At 32.4% G+C, this 20,220-nt stretch overlaps 1 protein-coding gene across 1 annotated transcript; it reads right to left on the reverse strand.

Annotated features, from left to right (window-relative positions):
* Positions 1-1,645: 1,645 nt before the first annotated feature.
* Positions 1,646-14,804, reverse strand: LOC144546485 (ABC transporter C family member 2-like). The gene is made up of 29 exons (XM_078295038.1): positions 14,663-14,804; positions 13,503-13,884; positions 12,639-12,817; positions 12,282-12,321; positions 11,872-12,031; positions 11,616-11,730; positions 11,451-11,531; positions 11,328-11,352; positions 11,171-11,227; positions 11,010-11,075; positions 10,820-10,894; positions 10,625-10,732; positions 10,129-10,263; positions 9,927-10,033; positions 9,746-9,839; positions 9,479-9,646; positions 9,040-9,180; positions 8,402-8,608; positions 7,941-8,039; positions 7,701-7,853; positions 6,925-7,322; positions 6,121-6,301; positions 5,629-5,952; positions 4,512-5,268; positions 4,105-4,226; positions 3,612-3,857; positions 3,178-3,279; positions 2,752-3,073; positions 1,646-1,902 (listed from the first exon to the last, which is right to left on the reverse strand). Exons 2-29 carry the CDS (start codon positions 13,833-13,835, stop codon positions 1,802-1,804), a joined length of 4,896 nt encoding a protein of 1,631 aa, XP_078151164.1. The 5' UTR covers positions 13,836-13,884; positions 14,663-14,804; the 3' UTR covers positions 1,646-1,801.
* Positions 14,805-20,220: the final 5,416 nt, after the last annotated feature.

Below are 20,220 nucleotides of genomic sequence, written 5' to 3' on the forward strand. Positions count from 1 at the left end.
AAAAATATGTTCATTTTACAAATCATGTTATGTTATGTTATGTTATGTTATTTTCAAAAATTGTGAAAAAGAAGTTTTTGGGCTTGAAGTATGGGTGGGCTGGGCCATTAATTAAAGGGAAGTTTTGATGCTCATTAATTCAGATTCAATCCAAATGTCTAATCAGATTTGTTCAATCTGCATCTAAATTTGTCTGTTTAGATTGGCGGGCGAATTTTAAATTAAATTTTTAGCACAATTCTTAAAGCAGATTGAACGGATCCGATCAAGCATCAGACAAAGTTTGATCTGATGTCCATCAAACACCTCATAATTCCAATCGTGTAGGATGTTGTATAACCTCTTGATTTTGAACAATATCATGTTTATTATTGGCACATATTCTCTTTCTCAAATCCTAGCCAGCAGTGTTTTGTTCAATCAACTTCTAAAAAATATATATATATTATTTGAAATAAATTTAGAACTTGACTCTATACAAAATTAATTCAAAATTTTAAATTTTTTGCATGTAGATACATCACTCGTAAGATAAATAGATTTTAACAATTCAAATTCATCATTTAAAACTAATCCGATAAAATTTAAAGTTGAATTTATAAAAAAAATTGATGAACTTAAGAACACCCTGGTTCTATTCCTAACATTGAAACATGAAAAAATCATGCAGACTAGAAATAATAATAAAAAATAGTCGAAGAGGGACTGATACATCATGCCTCCAGAAGCAAAGAACCTCGTGCAAAAAATATTTATCTTCAGAATAAATGACATTTATTACCCCTGGCCATGGCGATAAGAATCGACTAGCTAGGGGTGAAAAATAATTGGATACGAATCTAAACTATATTTATATCCGTTTTTATATATTAATTGTTTTTATTAAAACAATATATAAGTATTATTAAAAATATCAAAATTCACACTATTATATAATTATAATAGTAAATAACATATTTTTTTCGTAATATATATTAAACTAGAGCAAGGCTTAAAGTGCTCAAGAATTCATGCTCCAATCGTGCCCAAAATTTGGACCTTTGATCGGCACTCTCTCCGTTTTGGTCCATTTTACAATAATATGTTAAAATATGACTTGGTTATCTCACGGTATGACACTCAAATAACTACATGATTAGTCACGGCACGGTACGTATTTACATCTCTACATTTAAGTGATTCTGAAATAATTATTTTGAAAATCAACCCAATTTTTGTCTTTGAATTGTAAGATTTCTTCAAGTGTTGGTCAAGGGCGGAACCAAGCGAGACATTTCCCTGAATTTTGAAATTCTGTAGAAAATATATATATCCACAAAATTTTGCACACCCACACACACCTCACTAAAAATAAATTTGGCTCCTCAGAAAAGTCCGAAGTCCTAATTTACTTCAATTCTTTATAATTGTATGTACACATTAAGGTACAAATTATATAACTTAATCTATTTTTTTTCTTCAAATTTTATCGATCAGAGTATTAATTATGATTAGCTAATGGGTTTGACCCCGATAGCCGCCACAACACCCCCCCGCCCCCCCCAAAAAAAAAGAAAATCTAGATCCATTCCTATTATTAGTAACAATAATAGAATTGAGAATGGCAAGGAGGAAACAAAAATGGCACAGCACGACACACAACATATTCAAACTTTTCGTCATTATTTTTGCAAAACCGTGAATACTAACAAAATTTCTTACATCATATTCAGAAGTAAAATCTCCTAATACAAATTTCCAATAAAAACTGGCAGTGTAGTATATTAAATGTGTAATTATATTTCTATAAGTAATAAAAAAATTACATCTCCGCTTTGTCCCAATCGATTGTATTATTATCATAACCAATACTTGATTGTGACTCAATCCTGTTACTTGACAATCTACCAATCATTGCAAGACCTGAAAGAAAGAAAAAGATAGAACTAAAATTAGCAAAATTCCCAACAAACCCTCAATTGAAAAAAATCTGCATGCATAAAATATGATCTATTCAAACATAATTTTATACTTTTGGAGGTACTTTGTGTGAAACAACTACCAAATAAGAATTGATCTACCACCAAAAAATTCCCATTAATGGTTTTTAAAATTTGATGAAATTTCAAGGTCCCACAATGGCTAAAATTTCACATAAAATCCTGCAAATGAACCCCATAAAAATAAGAAAAGAAGGGTCATTTGTATAATTTAAATGAAATTAGTACAGAAATGTGTTTATTTCTTACATAAAAGGGCATTTGAAATGCTACTTCTTTTGCAAATAACAGTGATGATTTCATAGGGATATTAATAAATTTATTCCAAAGCCAAAGGTTCAAAATCTGTTCAAAATGAGAGTGAGGCTAAGGTACTATGCATAGCGCACACTGGTCCGTACTATGGCTTCATATCTCCTTTTTTAAAGTTCAAACAGTCAATCCAAATCGCTCAACATGATATCTATATGTAAAATGTACTCGGAGACCAAATTTTTTATTTTTCAGAAATTTTTTAGATAGGTAGAGAATCATTTGATCTAAAGATTCTAGATCATTCGAAAAGTGATTTTCTACCTATATTAAAAATAGTAAAAAATAAATAAAAAATGTAAAATTTAGTCATCAAGTACATTTTCATGTGGAAATAACATTGAGCAGTTCCGATTGACAGTTTAAACTTTAAAAACGAATATATGAAGTGATAGTATAAACCGATCTGAGCTATGCATAGTTTAATAGCCTCACTCTAAAAAATGAAGAGAAACAATACCTTCGACAACTTTATAGAGAGATGACCACCATCTGTCAAGTGGGACCTGATACTGATTCAAAGTATCATCTATCTCGCTATCGTGCTTTCCTTGTAAAACATTCTGAAGAGTTATCACCGCATCCTTTGTTCTATTGACAATGTTTGAATCATCGATGATTTCCAAATTTTGAATCTCATTTTGCGAAGAACTGAGGCTTGTGACAAGTGCCAACTGGGCTGCTGTGGCCCACCTTGTGGTTGCCAGCCGTATCCTACGCCCGTCTTGTCGCTTTGTTTCCTCCGTTTTCAATCTCTCCTCTTCACTGACAAGTACTAGACCCTGATTTTTTTTTTCATATATTTACAAAGGATTATTTATTTATTTATTTTTAGTAGAAGTTGTCAAGTATGAGATACAAAGAAACAAAGTGGGAAATAGTATACCCTTAAATATTCAGCATTGCTGGTACCAGTACTCTGTACCATTTTTGAGAAGGCACTCTCTTGAGTCGATAAGAGATTCTCAGGTGTGTCGAACTCCAGTACCTACAAGTTAAATACGAACTAAATTATGACCTTTCTCTAGAAATATTAACTTTGTGCTGCTTCTATGTATACTCGATTAACGCTAATTAGAAGCAATGGGTATATACCAGTTTCACCATAATTGATATTCCTCATTTCAACATATACAAGAAATTGAGTTTGTCGTTCTACAGTCTTTGACAAATTTCATATAAGAGTTTAACTTATTTGCAAACAAGTACATTTCACTTTATTTTTCTTTATCTTTCAGAATAATTTAAATTGCACCTCCAAGAAATAGCTAAATACCATGCCTACCCTTGAAAGCGAAAAATAAGAGAAAAGTATTCTACCTTGCCAGCACTGAGGAGAAGGAGGCGGTCACAATCTATAACAGTGTTCAAACGGTGTGCAATAGTTAACATAGTGCAAGACTTGAACTCTTCTCGGATTGTCTTCTGAATCAGAGCATCGGTTCTGACATCAACAGCTGCGGTTGCTTCGTCAAGCACTAGTATCTTCGCTCGACGTAACAATGCACGTGCCAAACTGAGCAACTGCCTCTGCCCCACGCTGAAATTCTCTCCCGACTCTGAAACCTATATGTTGCACCATTTAATATTGTACTCAATAGTTAGGTCATGGTATTTCTGTGATTTTATTTACCCCCATACAACTAAACCTGGTTCTGGTTTACAAGAAATATACCAAATAGTTTATCATAACAATAATTAGGGGCATTTCACACACTAATTTTTCTTTCAAGTACAGTGAAAATTAGGGGTACTTCACACACTAATTTTCTTTTCATGTAATTGAAGTTCTTTTTATAAAAAAATGAAGGACCTCAGCATCAAGGCCTAGAGGATTCCTCCTAATAACATCCTTCAGATGTGCTCTCTCGAGGGACTCCCAAAGATCGGCATCGTTGTGCTCACTAAATGGATCCAAATTAAACCGCACCGATCCTGCACATAGTTGTCATGGTACTGTGCATTAAGCCTTGAGTATTCAAAGTGTAATTAATATTGGAATAGGAAGTAGTAACATCTAAGCAATTAACCCTCAAAGAGTGAAATATTTGAAGATGAGGTCTCAAATGCCTTCACTTTTTGTGCATCTATCATACCTCCATTTTTTTAAACATAAATAACTTAAAATTTTAAACTTAAATATCAAAATAAAACTGTTATATATGATCTATATTAAGTTATGGAGGCATTTGAATCATCCTCATAATTAAAAATACAGACCTGAAAAGAGAACCGGAGACTGTGGTATGATACCCAATACCTTCCTCAGATCCCAGAGCCCAAATTTGGAGATATCACAACCATCTATGAAGATTGACCCCTTCTCCAGCTCGACAATTCTAAAAAGTGCATTGATCATGCTAGACTTTCCCGCACCAGTGCGCCCCACAATCCCTATCTTCTCACTTGCTTCAATTTTAAAACTAATACCATGCAAAACTGGAGGCAACTCCGGGCGGTACCTCAACCACACATCCTTAAACTCTATTACTCCACTTAATGGCCAACCTACAGGAGGCCTTTTCCCTTCTATGACAGGTGGGGCCTCGGGGATTTCATCAATGTAATTCCCAACTCGTTCCACTGCATTCAAGCTGTTCTCAGCTAAACTAGCCAACCGCAAAACTGCAGTGAGCAAGTTTGTAATATTCAAGGCATATGAAAGTAGAAGACCCATGGTAGAAGCAAAAGCCTTTTGGTTTTCGGCATTTTGGTTTTGCATGACTGCAAATGTTGCGGTGAACCAGATAGCAATGCCACCTAGGGTTTCGAGCCGGATACCTAGCCATCGATTCGCGCCCATATTGACTAAGGTGAAACGAACATTGTTATCCATTGATTGACCATTGATGGCAGCCATGCGATCATGCGCTTTGTATGCTCGAATTGTCGAGAGACCATTTAAGGCCTCGCTAAATTGAGCATAGACTGGAGATCGAGTTATGGAGTCCAGCCGTTTTACCTCCCGTGATGTGGTCTGACAAAAAAAGCATACAAAAAAGAAATAAACTAAAGCTCGTATTCATATAAGAAAAGATACAAAATTTGACGCGGACTTATTTTTATTGCTGTTATTATTTCCAACTCCGATCATGTAGTTAACTAAGAATCACAAGAAGGCATTTTAGCAAAATAATAAAATTGAATTTTTACAAAATTAAAAACTACAGAAAAATAGTGATATCTGCCATTAAACAAGAAGTATTAGCAATGTTCTAAATTTTACGACACCAACTGATCACAATGGTAGGGTACTATTTCAACAAAGGTTTTTGTAAACAGTAAAAAAGAAACAAAATCAATTAACAAAAAAGTAGCTTAAGCAATAGATCGATACCTGGTAGTAGAGATAGGCAGTGTAAAACAAAATCAAGAGGGGCATAATGGCCCAGAGAGACATGGTGCTGACAATTCCGATAAGAACAAAAGTCGATAGAAGCTGAAAAATTTGTGCCAAGAACATGTTCACAAATACTGCCACATTTCGGTCAATATCACCTAGGTCTTTGGCGAACCTGTTTATTATCCTTCCTAGTGGGTTTGTGTGGAAAAATATCATTGGTGTCCTTAATATAGAACTTAGCATGGCATCATGTAACCTTTTAGCAGCTTGTATACTTGCAACTATGAGCCAGTATGAGTTTGAAAGAGTCACAAGTATCTGTTAAAAGAAAAAGAGATTAAGAAAAGATTTTATGCTTTCAGAAGAGTTTTTAAGGAAAACTAGGAAAAAGAATGAAGAAGTACATCTACAAAAATGGAGAACAAACAGAAAGTTGTGCAAAAACAAAATAATGCAAATAGTATAGTGCATAAAACAAAATTCTACCTGACACAAACAAATAACTGCATAGATAAGATTGTAGAAGCCTGAGCTGTGATCCTTCGGTTCACTTTGATCAGTCCAAAGACTCAACCAAGTGCTACTTGAGATACGGAGTGTTTCAATTAATACATAACAAAACAATAGAATTAGCACCACCCACAACCCTCCCAAGGCATTCTTGTACCTAAAAAAGAATCAATAAAATGTGAACAATCGTTCGTTGCATCAAGCACTACAATGTTACAATTTTCTATCTGCGAATATAATTTAGGTTGCTTGCATTCCTATAATCTGAACTTAACAATCTTAATTTTTGTCAGTAATAATATAGGTAATAATGAAATTGAGATTAAGGTTATCAATTCTTTGTTACAATAAGCTCTGCTGCAGGACTTAGTAGATACCTTCATTCAATTTAAACTTTTTGGTGAATGTTACTCCAAAACCTATCAGATTGACTTCAAACGATGAATGTAGACCGTTGAAACCGATCTACTTCATAAGTGACGTGTTTACATGTCAAATTTAAAAAATTCAATTTAATTTAGTATAAAGTCAAGTGATCAAAATACGATGAAAATTGAACATATGAAATTGACCTATAAACCTCATTTTCTTTACCCCTTGACTTTATACTAAATTAATTTGAAAATTTATAAATTTGACATGTAAATGCATCACTTATGAAATATATCGGTTTCAATGGTTTAGATTCGTTATTTGAAATCATTTTGATATGTTTTGGAGTTAAGCTTAGATTTGTGAGCTTAAGTATAACCTAGTTCTACTAAAAAAACTTATCCTTACCTTGAAAGAACCTTCACGCTGACAACACCACTTTCTCTCTCCTCCTTTTTAATCAGGACTGACTTCCCTTCCTTACCCGTACCAGCCTTATCCCCAGCCTTATCTGCAACCGTAACATTACCTATAGCAGCTGCTTCTCCATTTAGTTTTGTTCCATGTGTACCATTTTTCTCTCCCTCTTTCTCGTCATCCTTTTGTTCTTCCATTTTACCGGCATTTTCCATTAATTTTTTGAATAACTCACCGGTTTCACTTAGCTCCTCAAATGTACCTTCTTCTTTTACCACACCATCATGTACCAAAATTATTCTATCTACATATGGTAGAAAGTGAAGCTGGTTTGTGACTAGCACTCTGGTTTTGTTTTTAAGCTGATCTTTGATGCACTCGTCAAAAACCTAAGATAAATAATAATTTGTATGGGTTATAGTCATATCCAAATAATATCAAATTCATTTTACTATTTTACATGTCTTTTAGATGTTTAGTTGGGTTGATTTGTCTTTATTCAAATTTTATAGCAATATCAATTTGCACATTGTAACAGTACAAGTATCCGACATTGAACTTATGCTGATTCATTTTTTGGTTTTACTTGGGGCTTTATTAGGGTAATTTAAATCTATTTTGCTTCTACAGATGAATCAGATTCATCCAAAAAACTCACCCAAAGATTCTGGTAATTTTTTGTACCAGAACAACCAATCCAATACTACAACATCAGATTACATACTCAATATTACCATTTGTGACAATCATATATTAGAAATTATTACCTGGTGACCAACATGAGCATCTAGAGCACTCAACGGGTCATCAAAAATGTACACATCTGAATCCGAATACACAGCTCTTGCCATAGAAACTCTCTGCTTCTGGCCCCCACTTATATTTACCCCTCTTTCCCCGATCTCTGTCAAATCACCTCCCTGCTCACCAAAACAATTCACAATTAATACACAACAAAATTAGGCAATAAATACGACTCATTAGGAAGAATAATTCTGCCCACTTACAGGAAGTAAATCCAGATCCTGTTGCAGTGATGTCACCTCAATTGCTTTTTCGTACCTCATGGGATCAAAAGAGGCGCCGAACAAAATGTTGTCACGTACCTATAGGTACAAAAAATATATACTAATTAGGATGTTAATTTTAACAATATGAAAAATAAAAGAACTTAGAAAAGACTGATATAAAGGAAATATTCCAAATATGTAATAACACTAATGAACACTAACAAAAAATAAATTCAACAATATGTCATCACTTGCCAAAGCAATTATATGAATACCAAATTGTCAATTATTTTAACTGTTTGACAAACTTCAGCTCTCCTTTTTATCTGTTCTTTTTTCTTGAATTACTTGATTTTATTTGTGTAACTTCAGAGAAACCAATGAACTCTATCACCGCCAATTGAATCCCAATTCAAAGAAAAAGTAAATAAAACAAAATGTTACAAAACAGTTATTACAGTCGCATTAAAGATCCAAGAAATCTGAGGGACATATGCAACAGTGCCACGAATAACCACGGACGTGTGGGACCCATCCACAGCTGGTAACTCGCCTAGCATAGCTGAAACAAGAGATGTCTTTCCTTCACCAGTACTTCCCACCACCGCCACTAGGCTACCAACTGGTATATCCAAATTCACATTTGACAGAGCTGGTCTCTCCGCCTGTTAATTTCTAATTGGTTATTGTTCATATTTCACAAATTTATATTTCTGCTGTTAAAAAAAAAAAAAAAACTGATACTTCTCTAAAATTGCAAGTTACATCCAACACTTTTAGGGTAATATGCAGATAAATCCAACCATTAAAATTAAAGGGAAAGCTAAATAATATCTCCAATTTCCAATTTAACCAAATCACTCTGAAACCAGTTCATGCAAAGTTGCAAACTTAACATTAAAAATACCAAGTTCAATTTTTTTTCTCAGGTTCATTTTTTTTTTTCATCAAATGAATGCTTCTAATAGCAACTAGCTAAATTTCACATCTAGATTCAAAACAATTGGTCATATCTTGACTATGGAAACACATTGCTTATAATTTTAAAAAATAAATAAATAAACATAGTGTTTGTCAAGCAATAATTTAATCATACTTTAGATTCCCATGAGAAGAAACCATCTTTTATGGATATAGCAGGAAGCATCGGATCAATAGGTGGATTAGGTAAAACCACTCTGTCTTCAGTCAAGAACAGCTCCTCTAGACGATTCAACGATACATTGGCATTGACAACCTTCAAAATTAAAAATTATAGAAAGTCTTTATAGTTAGAAAAAGTAGCACAAAAATTAGGAACATATTCATTTTAAATTTATGTTTATGTTTTCAATGTCAAGATATAAAAACCATTGAAAAATTCAGAAATTGCATCCCCAAATAATTACTAAAAAAATGATCTGCATCAAGATTCGTGCGGACTACTTTAAGATTTGGATACTTTATGAAAAATAAGACAAGTGGAGTACATATGTGATATTCCAATGTTCTATGAAGATTAAATTTAGAAGCATTAATTCTGAAATATAGTGTACCTGAGTTATTAAATTTGGAAGCGTGAAAAGAGGGAACCTCAGCACAGCAAAGAGAGATAGAGAGGTGAAAGCCTTAGCAGGTGTAAGTTCACCCCCAAGCAGAGTATACGCACCAAATGATACAACCGTTACTACAACTGGTATGCCGTTCAATATAAAGGTATTCCACTGATACAAAAAATATATATATAGCACTAGTTATATCAGTAATTACAGCTATAGGCATCATAGAGGTGTTAAACTCAGCTGAACTTGTAGATAACTTACGGCAGCGAGGAGCTGAGCCTTACGAAACCAAGAGAGTTCATCATTACGAATTCCTTGAACCTTAGACTGAAAGCTCTGTTCCCATGCATAGCACCTGAGGAAACAAATCATATTTTTTTTAAATAAAAGAAATTTAATATGAAAAAGAATGCATATATATGTATGAGAAATATATACATACTTGACAGTGTCCATGGCAGCCAATACTTCATTCATGAGGCCAATGCGCTTGTCGGTGCGTTGTATCCCTTCCTTTGTTAGCTTTTGCATTCGCCTTATCACTACTGTCTGTTGAAGTAAGCATACAAAAGGTCAGAAATCTTATGGGATATTTGAAATATAAGAAAGTTAGATGTTGTAAACAGGAAATATATATATATAACCTGAATAGGGATGAGAAGGGCGAGCATCAATGCACCTATGAAAGAAGCAACACCTAATTGTAGGTAGAGAAGCACTAATGATATAATTATACGAAATGGAGCCGACCACAAGGTATGCAGTTGCTGGCATACTTGCTGAAAAATAAAGCAAACAATAGAACTTGTAGATAACTTGCATGATTACTGGTTATTAATACTATTCTAGTGTATAGTAGAATTGAGAGAGAATAAGACTATAATAGAGAAGAATAGAGGCTTATTTTCTAGAATAAAGTTTTTTATTGAAGTGTTGTAAATACTTATTCAGATGTTAATTAATACAATCGTTAATAGGCATTCAGGCCACTAACCTTCAAAAAAAAAAAAGTTTACTGGTTCACTATCAAGTTTGCGCATATACCTAAAAGGAGAAAATAACCATGCATGCTAATATTTGCCACCAAAATTATTGAACTTCTAGCACAATTTCATGCAAATATATGCATAAAAAAACTACCTGAAGTGCTTCAGCATCAGTCGTCATCAAGTTTGTAATCTTCCCAGATGCAAATTTACGGCGACTTTCATTGGTTAATCTCAGAGATTTACGAAAAACTGCAGCCACCTGTCCAAGACACATAACATTATTCCAATAGATTGAAATTCAAAAAATAGAGGGTGTTAATTGTAAAATATCTCTTGAGGTTCATACCAAGGTGGTCCTGAGCCTGAAGCCAGTTCGCATCACATTTTGGAAGTATTGTGCTTCACACAGAACTCCCAGCACCTATTATTACCAGTACATCAAGAGGAATCAAAATTATAAAATGACAAACTAAAATGATCTTTGTTTTTCATTATACAACATATATAAATACTTTTAAAAGTTAAAATGTCTGTACCACTCCAGCAAAGATGGAGAAGGCATAGATGTAACCGGTCCAAGCTGGATCACCTCTTTGCATAGACTACAGTGGAAGCATGAAAAACATTTCTTACATGATAATAAAAACACATGTATGCTAGGTAAAACATAAGAGAAATAATAAAAAATAGTTCATACAGTTAAGAGGCTGCTCAATACAACAGGTCCAACAAACTGTGAAGCATCATTTCCAATCTAGAAAAAAAAATTGTGATTATAATCTTTCTTAAATGGCTTATAAAGTTTTTAACCATCAAGTAATTGATATAGTTTCAATAAAAAAATTTATTTGTACCTTGAAAAAGCCCCCAAGCCAGAATCTGTAAAGCAAGGAAACATTTAAATTATAAATATACTTTTCAATTCAATAACACAAAATTTACGAACCAAACAAAAATTAAGAGAACACTGAAATTACCGTCTACCAAGGCTACGGTTAAGTGCCCTTAAAAGCCAAGGTTTAGGCTTATTTAGTTCTTCAATCCAGCATTGCTGAAATCTGAAAGAGCACAAGAGATATTCAATGCAGGAGGCATTATAGCAAACAAATAATGATGAAACAATTTATGTAACATATATCTACCTGGTATACAATGTCTCTGTTTGATCCCATGTGTCGAGCTTCCATACATCCTTCTCTGTAATGGGTCGCTTGTAACCTTCTTGCATTAGAGGCGTCATCCATGTAAATAATATCCCTGTGCAAAATAAAAAGAAAATATTAAAATGTCACGCAGAATTTTGTATGCAAAACCTTAGGAAAATGTTTTTGTAAGGAAGAAAAATCTTTTACAACATAAAAGCTTCAACAGCAAAATATATATATTTGGATGACTTACTGGAGAAAATGTTAGCATGTCTCTCCGGACAAATGTTTTCTCCACTTGCAAGAGGCTCATAAGCCGTTTCGTCAGAAATTGCCTCATTTCTAAGAGGCGTATAACCAGCATATGTTTCCAAACTAGGAAAATGTCCCATTAATAGAATCCCAAAGAGGAACTGAAAATTAGTGGAAACATAATTTACTCAGTAATAATAAGTTAAAATAGTGACAATAGAAACTGGTAAGTAATTGCAGGAAATCTTTTTAACAACAACTCAACATAATTTACTCAGTAATAATAAATTAAAATAAGGACACATTTTTATGCATAGGTTCTTTAGGGATTAACTGCAAATTTTACTTATCTGTACCAGTACTGTTCATACCATATGAAAAAATATATATTAATCAAAGAATAAATGCCACCTTGCATGATAACTCAGCAATATAGAGATAAAGGCTCGTTCTGTAAAATGAACAGAGAAAACAAAAATTTATATTACCAAGCTTTGAAACTGTAAAAAAAATAAGAACAAACAAACTTATATCGGTTTGGTACTAATTGGATGATATTTATAATTGTCAATAAACATGTATTTTGGGGGATTTGAACCTGTGAATTCCCGCTCTTGGTACTGTAGTAAGGTAAATCTGTGCGTGGGAAGCTTTTTCTTATTAAAATTTGATGGCCACCAAGTACTAATTAATAAGCATTTTACTGTGAAGATACAAAATAAAAATAGTACAAAATACCAGAGAGACTGAGAAAGTGTTGTTACTAACGGTGAAAGGTAGTCTCTGACGGCGAAAATAAGGTTGAAGACAGTAATTTCTCCAATCAAAGCATAGATCATCACAAACAGAATGTACCATCTAAATTCCTGTATGTATATCTTTGTTTCTGTTATAAGCATGGCAAGCACACAACTCCAGGCCGCAGCTTCAATGAGTAGTGTCAGAACCTACACAAGGTGAATGGTAAATTCAGATGAGAGAGTTCTCTCTCGAAAGTGGAAACATACATTGGGCGAATTACAAGTATACCCCTCAAAAACCTCCAAATTATGAATTTCCCCCCTCTAAAATACATAATATCATATTTATCCTTCTAAATTTCAAAAACTTACAAATTTACCTAATCTATTTACTTTTCTATTAGAACTCATTTTAAATTTATAAAGTACCCATTTTACCCTTCCAATTAGTCAGTTTTTGAAAGCAAATGGTTTCATTTTCTTACTTGTGAACCATTTATCTTCGGAAACCGATCAGTAAGAAGATGGAACAGTTTTCTTACCCAAACTACATATTTTTATTTTAAAATAAGGGGTAAAAATCTGGCTTTATAAATAAAAAATGAGTTTTAATAGAAAAGTCAATAAATTGGATGAATTTGTGATTTTTTTTAAATTTAGAAGTGTACATATGATATTATGAATTTCAGAGGGGGGAATACGTAAGTTTCGCATTCTTAAGGGGTATACATAAAATTCCCCCTAATCTGATAGGATCCAGACACAAAAGGTACCAGAAAATAGGATCACCCCTAATGCAATATCATGACAATAAAAAGGTAAAGCAACAAAGAAATTACCATACAAAAAGTAAATAATTGTATCTCAGTAAAAATTTGAAGATGCAACTAACCTCAAAGGGCGCGAGACTTGATTGTCGATCCAAATTCATAGTTGAATAACCCATTATAACCCGAAACAGCGGTTCAACCACACAAAAGGCTGAGAAAATCATGAGAACATAGCTGTACCACTTTGATTTCATAGTATATCTTTGCACCGTGAGATCCTTTGTGATTCGCCAAGTCCGGTAGAAGCAAACACCAAACAGCACTAAATGAGAAATGCCCAAGATCACTGTCTGCATGCCACATGGCGTGTACATGCCAAATGCATTCTCTACAGCTTGAGACCATACGCCACCTTGTACCGGTTGACAGTACCAGTCTAATGGATCGAAACCCATCTTTGGTACCAATTTAAGTTTTCAATTGATTTGATTTGGAGCCCTTAACCTGTATTAAATGAATACACAGATAATTCATTTTATTCAATAGAGATATATTTTTTTCCCCAAATTTTGCATGTACTGATAAGTTTAACTGGTTGATTGCATTGTCCTTCTCTAATTTAATGTGCATTTCTTATAAAGAGAATCAGAAAGGTCAAGGCTGGGTTAGGTAAAAAAAAAAAAAGGTACCACTTTGCAATTTTGCATTTATTAGAATAGTAAAGATCCTCTGCGGATTTCTATGCTGCTAAGTTGTGTGGAGATTTTAATCGGGTCCGTTTGTTATGATAGGACGGATTAAATCAGATCTTATTCGAATTGAAAAAATTCTCAAAATTTAAACTAAGAACTACAGAGAATTAATCTGGTCCGTCCGATCAAAACCAACGGACCAGATTAAAAGCTCCGCAGAGGATACGCTTCCATGTCAAGTCTGGGTAAGGTAAAAAAAAAAAGTACCACTTTGCAATTTTGCATTTATTAGAATAGTAAAGATTTTATTACAAAGAATCAGAAGCTGAAATTAAAGAGAAAAGTTTGATCAAAACAAAAATAATTTCTCAAGTCAAATTCATCTTTAGAAAGAAACAATACTAATCAAGTACCAACCAAGTATCAATTAAACATGAACAAGAATGATTTCAAGTGATTAGTAAGCTAAAAATATCAACAAAAATCATGAACTTGGAAAATTAAGCCCAATTGGAAAATCAAGTGATTACATTATCTGCTGGAGTTGAAACCAAATTAATATGAAAATTAGAAACCCAAATTAAATTTACCTTAAATCAGAAATTCAAATCAAACTCTCCTTCAATCCTCCCAACTGAGCATGCATTCCATATATTAGAGACACAGAGAGAGAGAGAAGGTAGAGAGATGACCTCTCCTTCATTAGCTCAGTAAGAAAAGGAGAGGAGAACAGAGAGGAGAGGAGGAGAATATAATAAAAAGTTAGTCAATGGCAGAAATGAACATATACTAAAAGTCCAAAACAAATATCAATGGTGTCACATCATTAGTAAATACTAAACCTTCAAAATCATTTTAATATTATTTCTCATCTATTGTTCTCCGGACAAAATGTTTTCATAAATAATTTATTACAGCGATCGATCGAGAATTTTTTTAAAGAAAAATATAATTAGCAACTAACTTGATTATTTCTTTTATAAAAATAATATATAAATACCAACGAAATTTTTATTAATATTCAAAAAAATATGAAATTTCATAAACTATCCAGGTTTTTATGTTTTTTCTCGAAATCTACCCAAACAACAACAAAAATTTACGGTAATTCAGTCTAAAACCGCAAAAAAAAATTGCGGTTTCAATTTTCTTTTCATTTATCAGATTTTTCTTATTTAAATATAAATATTTATAATTTATTTATTTTTTGTATTGAAATATTATAAATATTTAACATATTTCTTTGAAAATAGATGGAATACTATATAATTTGATTTATTATAAAGACTACTACAAATAACTCGGATCAACATTTTTCATGCAGGATTTTTTGCGGCTGTAAGAAAAATTAATATATTTCTTTATGTGTTATTGGAAAAAAATAAAAATGATTCGATTCTCAGTTATTGATCCCGGTTGAAAAGTCACTTCTAAGTAAATACAAAAAATATTGTTATCCTTCTAGTAGATTTAATTTCTAAAAATTTGTCTCTATTTTTGAAAAAAAAAATTAAGTTATTTAATGATTGCTATTAAAAAAAAATCTCAAAATAGATACAACTTTTTATAAATTAAATGTACTAGAATGATCACAATATTTTTTGTATTGCCTAGAAATGACTTTTAAACCGGGATCAATAACTCAGAATCCAAGCATTTTTATTTTTTTTCCAATAACTCATAAAAATATATTAATTTTTCTTACAGCCGCAAAAAATCCGGCATGAAAAATGTTGATCCGGGTTTTTTTGTAGCAGTCTTTCTAATAAATCAAATTATATAGTATTCTATCTATTTCAAAGAAAAATATTAAAAATTTCTAATATTTCAATACAAAAATAAATAAATTATAAATATTTCTATTTAAATAAAAAAAAATTGAAAACTGAAAAAAAAAATTGAAAACGGAAAAAAAATTGTTGGTTTAGTTAACTGCAAATTTTTGTGCTGTTTTAGAAAACCAAAAAAAAAAAATTTGCGATAATTAAGTCTGAAACCGCAAAAAAATTATGCGGTTTGGGTAGATTTCTAAATAACGCGAAAACCTGAATGGTTTCTGAAATCCCATATTTTTTCTGGATATTAATAAAAATTTCGGCCCATACCAAGCTATTTGATATCTCTCATTTATATTTAAGCAGTGCCGAATAGTCTGTTCAGTGTTACTCAATTTTATTCTTTTACTTGATAGAAACCATAAAAATATTGTGAAACTGAAAGTTACCGATAAGCTAGCTATTTGATACCACTTTATCATTTAGATATACCGAATAACATGTTCGAACTTATGTTTTTTATAAAAAAAAAAAAAAAAAAAAAATCAAGTTGTTCCTAAATTTATTAATAATTATGATTTTTTTAAATGCTATGGTGTAGCTAGCTCCGCCACGTAAGTGAGAGGATTTGATACTCAACTAGAAAGAGGAACAATTAGTCCATGGAGACATAAAAAAATAATGACCAAATCCACTAAACTAGAAACCTGGAGGAAGACTCGGAACTTATTATTGACTAATGACTATGCACCGGCGGCCGAATCCCCTAAAGTAACTTAACTTTTGAGTTTTTGATCGAGACCGTCCGATTCGAATTCATCGCTTGAGATTGTTTTGGAATATATGGTATATATCTACTATTCGGATACAGATAATTGAAACGTAAAACAATATTAATATCCCTATCTACACGGATATACGGATATCAGATAGAGTTAGGCTGGGGTGCTATGGATAGCATAGTGGCCCCTATGCTACGGCTCAATATTCAAGTTTTCAAAATCCAAACGGTCGATCCGAACCGTTCATCTTATTCTCCATATTAATATCTGCTTGGAGACCAAATTTTATAATTTTCTGAATTTTTTTACTATTTATTAAGCCACTTTGAAAATCGCTAATCCAACGGTTTTACTGTTTTGTGCAGCCACCGTTGGATCAACAATTTTGTAAAATACTTAATAAATAGTAAAAAAATTCAGAAAAATGTAAAATTTGGTCTCCAAGCAGATATTAATATGTAGAATAAGATGAACGGTTCGGATCGACCGTTTGAATTTTGAAAACTTGAATATTGAGCCGTAGCATAGAGGCATCTATGCTATCCATAGCACCCCAGCCTAACTCTATCAGATATTCACATCTAAGTTTTCAAATACGGATTGGATATTATCCATACTGTCTTCACCCCTAATGAGGGATTTTTTTATAAACCATAATTAAAAAAAAAATTATCAAATCAACATGATTATTTTTTTTTACAAGAACCATAAGAACCGAAATGCCATTTCGGTCCCGAAATTTTTTTTGGGGCCGAAATGACATTTCGGTCACTAGTGATTTCACATTTTTTCATACCCGCAACTACAAAAAATCTTAAACTAAGGGTTCCTTGTCGAAACTTAGGAGTTCCTGGACAAAACTGAGGGTACTTGGCCAAAATAGGAATTGTTCCGGGCAGAAACTGGGAGTTCCTGGCCGAAACAGAGGCCCAGAAAAGGGAAAAAAAAATACATTGGACCGAAATACCAATTTGGTCCTAGTTGAAAAAAAATAGTGAACTAAAATGGCATCTCAGTCCAAGATATTACACCAATAACTACACCATTTTTTTATAAAAAAAATATAAAATTAATAGGGACCGAAATGTCATTTCAATCCAAAAAAAAAATTGGAACCATAATGCCAGTTCTTGTTATTTTCGTAATAAAGAAAAGGTATTCAGTTTGGTAAAAAAAAATAAAAAATTGGAACCATAATGCCAGTTCTTGTTATTTTCGTAATAAAGAAAAGGTATTCAGTTTGGTAAAAAAAAAAAAAAAATTGATTATGGTTTATAAAAAAAAATTCTCTAATGAGAGCGCATTGATTCGTTTATTATAATAATGAAGAATTGATTCGTAGATCGAGGAAGAAAGCATCCCCACCTTCCCTGTTATTTTATAATTCTAATTGAATAATGGTGCAATGTACCAACTGCCGACTACCCAGTTTCCAATAATAGATGATACCATTTCTGTCAGAAAAAGTGACTCTGTTGTCAGTTGTAGATTCAGATATTTCAGATCCATTACTGACCTTTCTTTGCACTGAGAAAGTGACTTTTTCTTATCAGGAATGGATTCCTCTGCGTTAACTAAAAAATAAATCTTTTGAGTTAATGAATCTCAACCGTCTGATATTAAATGGAGCTTTTTAATATTAGTGTGAATTTAATCTGCACGAATCTTAAAGCATATCAGATGGTCAATATTCATTAACTCAAAAAATTCCCTTTGGAGTTAATGCAGAGGATACAGATTCTCTCATCTGCCGCCTCGTGTATAGGGAATTCGTATCGTCTGAGATATCTCAAACTTTGCGTGACTTTATGAAAAATCCAAACCGTTTAAATACGTTATGCACGAATCTCGAAGTACACATAATACTGACCCCTACATCACCCTGAATAGGCACCGGACACGTCGGTCACGCAAAAGTTGAGATATCTCAGAGGATACGCACTCGTGTATAGGTCGTAAAGTCAATCTGTGACCTCAGTTTGACTTTTTCATTTCTATTTCACTTTTTTATTTCCTTTGAAATTTGTGTCAAGCAAAGTGCATCTCACCTTTGACAAAGTACGGCTTAAATTACAGGTCTCAAATTCGAAATTTTTTTATAAACCATAAATAGAAAAACAATTTTTAGGAAACCAGCATGATTGTTTTTTTTTTTTGAAAAATCACAAAGACCGAGTGGAGCATTCGGTCTCCACTTTTTTTTTTCTCCAGACCTAATGTTCCACTCGGTCTCACTCTTTTTTCAACTTTTTTCAACTTTTCCGTGCGGCAAACGGTGTGGCATATGTTTTATGTATATGTATAAAGTGACTTGAAATTTTAAAATCCAAAAAGTCGATCCGAACCGTTCATCTTGTTTTCCATATTAATATGTGCTTGGAGATCAAATTTTACATTTTTCTGAATTTTTTTACTATTTATTAAGCCACTTTGAAAATTGTTGATCCAACGGTGGCTGCTAATTTTACTGTTTTGTTAGCCACCGTTGGATCAACAATTTTCGAAGTGACTTAATAAATAGTAAAAAAATTCAGAAAAATGTAAAATTTGGTCTCCAAGCACATATTAATATGGAAAACAAGATGAACAGTTCGGATCGACTTTTTGGATTTTAAAATTTCAAGTCACTCTCTATACATATACATAAAAGGATTATTCGGATCTTATGTGGCCGAATCTGTGAAAAATTGAAAAAAATGGTGAGACCGAGTGAAGCATTCGGTCTGGAGAAAAAAAAAAGTGGAGACCGAATGCTCCACTCGGTCTTTGTGGTTTTTAAAAAAAAAAAAACAATCATGCTGGTTCCCTAAAAATTATTTTTCTATTTATGATTTATAAAAAAATTCCCTCAAATTCGACTCAAATTTTGAGAAATATTTATTAATTAATAAGAATAGACAAACTTGGAGATATCTGATATCTCAGTCAAACACGAATTACATATCTAAAAATTCGGCTCAATTTGAGACTTTGGGCATGTTTTTCAAGTGAAAAAGAAAAATTAAAAATTAAAATTGTTAATCTGCGAACTCCAGTCTGAAGTCAAGAATTAACTATTCAATTTTCATTAAATGAGACCGCAGATTAGCTCTGCGGCCTAGGTATTGATGAAATTCTCCTAAAACGAGGGTGTTTTAATTTTTTTATTATTATGGTAGCAATAAAATTAATTCCAGTATGCTTTATTTACACCCCCTGATACTTAGTCTCGCTCTAATCTTTTTAAAAATATTTTGTTTCAGATAACATATTTGATAATAAAAATCTCGGTACTTGTCTGCACCACTGGTTAATTTCATATTTCTATTTTATACATATAAGGTTTATTTTAATTTTTTTTTAAGGAAGTATAATTTAAGTTAAAAATGTTCCAATATCAGATGTGTTGTTTTCTCTTTCTCCGAGATTTGAAGGTGGGATCCTCTGTTGCCATAACATGTACATACACAACCTAATTAAGTTTTTTTAATGTAATATTTTTTAAACTATAATATTCAATCTAACATTAAAATCGTGTTTATTTTATTTACAAAATAAACTTAACATCCTTACTTTACACACAAAAAATCATAGTTTAGTGTTAAAAACAAA

The sequence above is a fragment of the Carex rostrata genome, chromosome 29, assembly GCF_964058835.1.
Source record: "Carex rostrata chromosome 29, lpCarRost1.2, whole genome shotgun sequence".
In the NCBI taxonomy this organism is placed as follows: Eukaryota; Viridiplantae; Streptophyta; class Magnoliopsida; order Poales; family Cyperaceae; genus Carex; species Carex rostrata.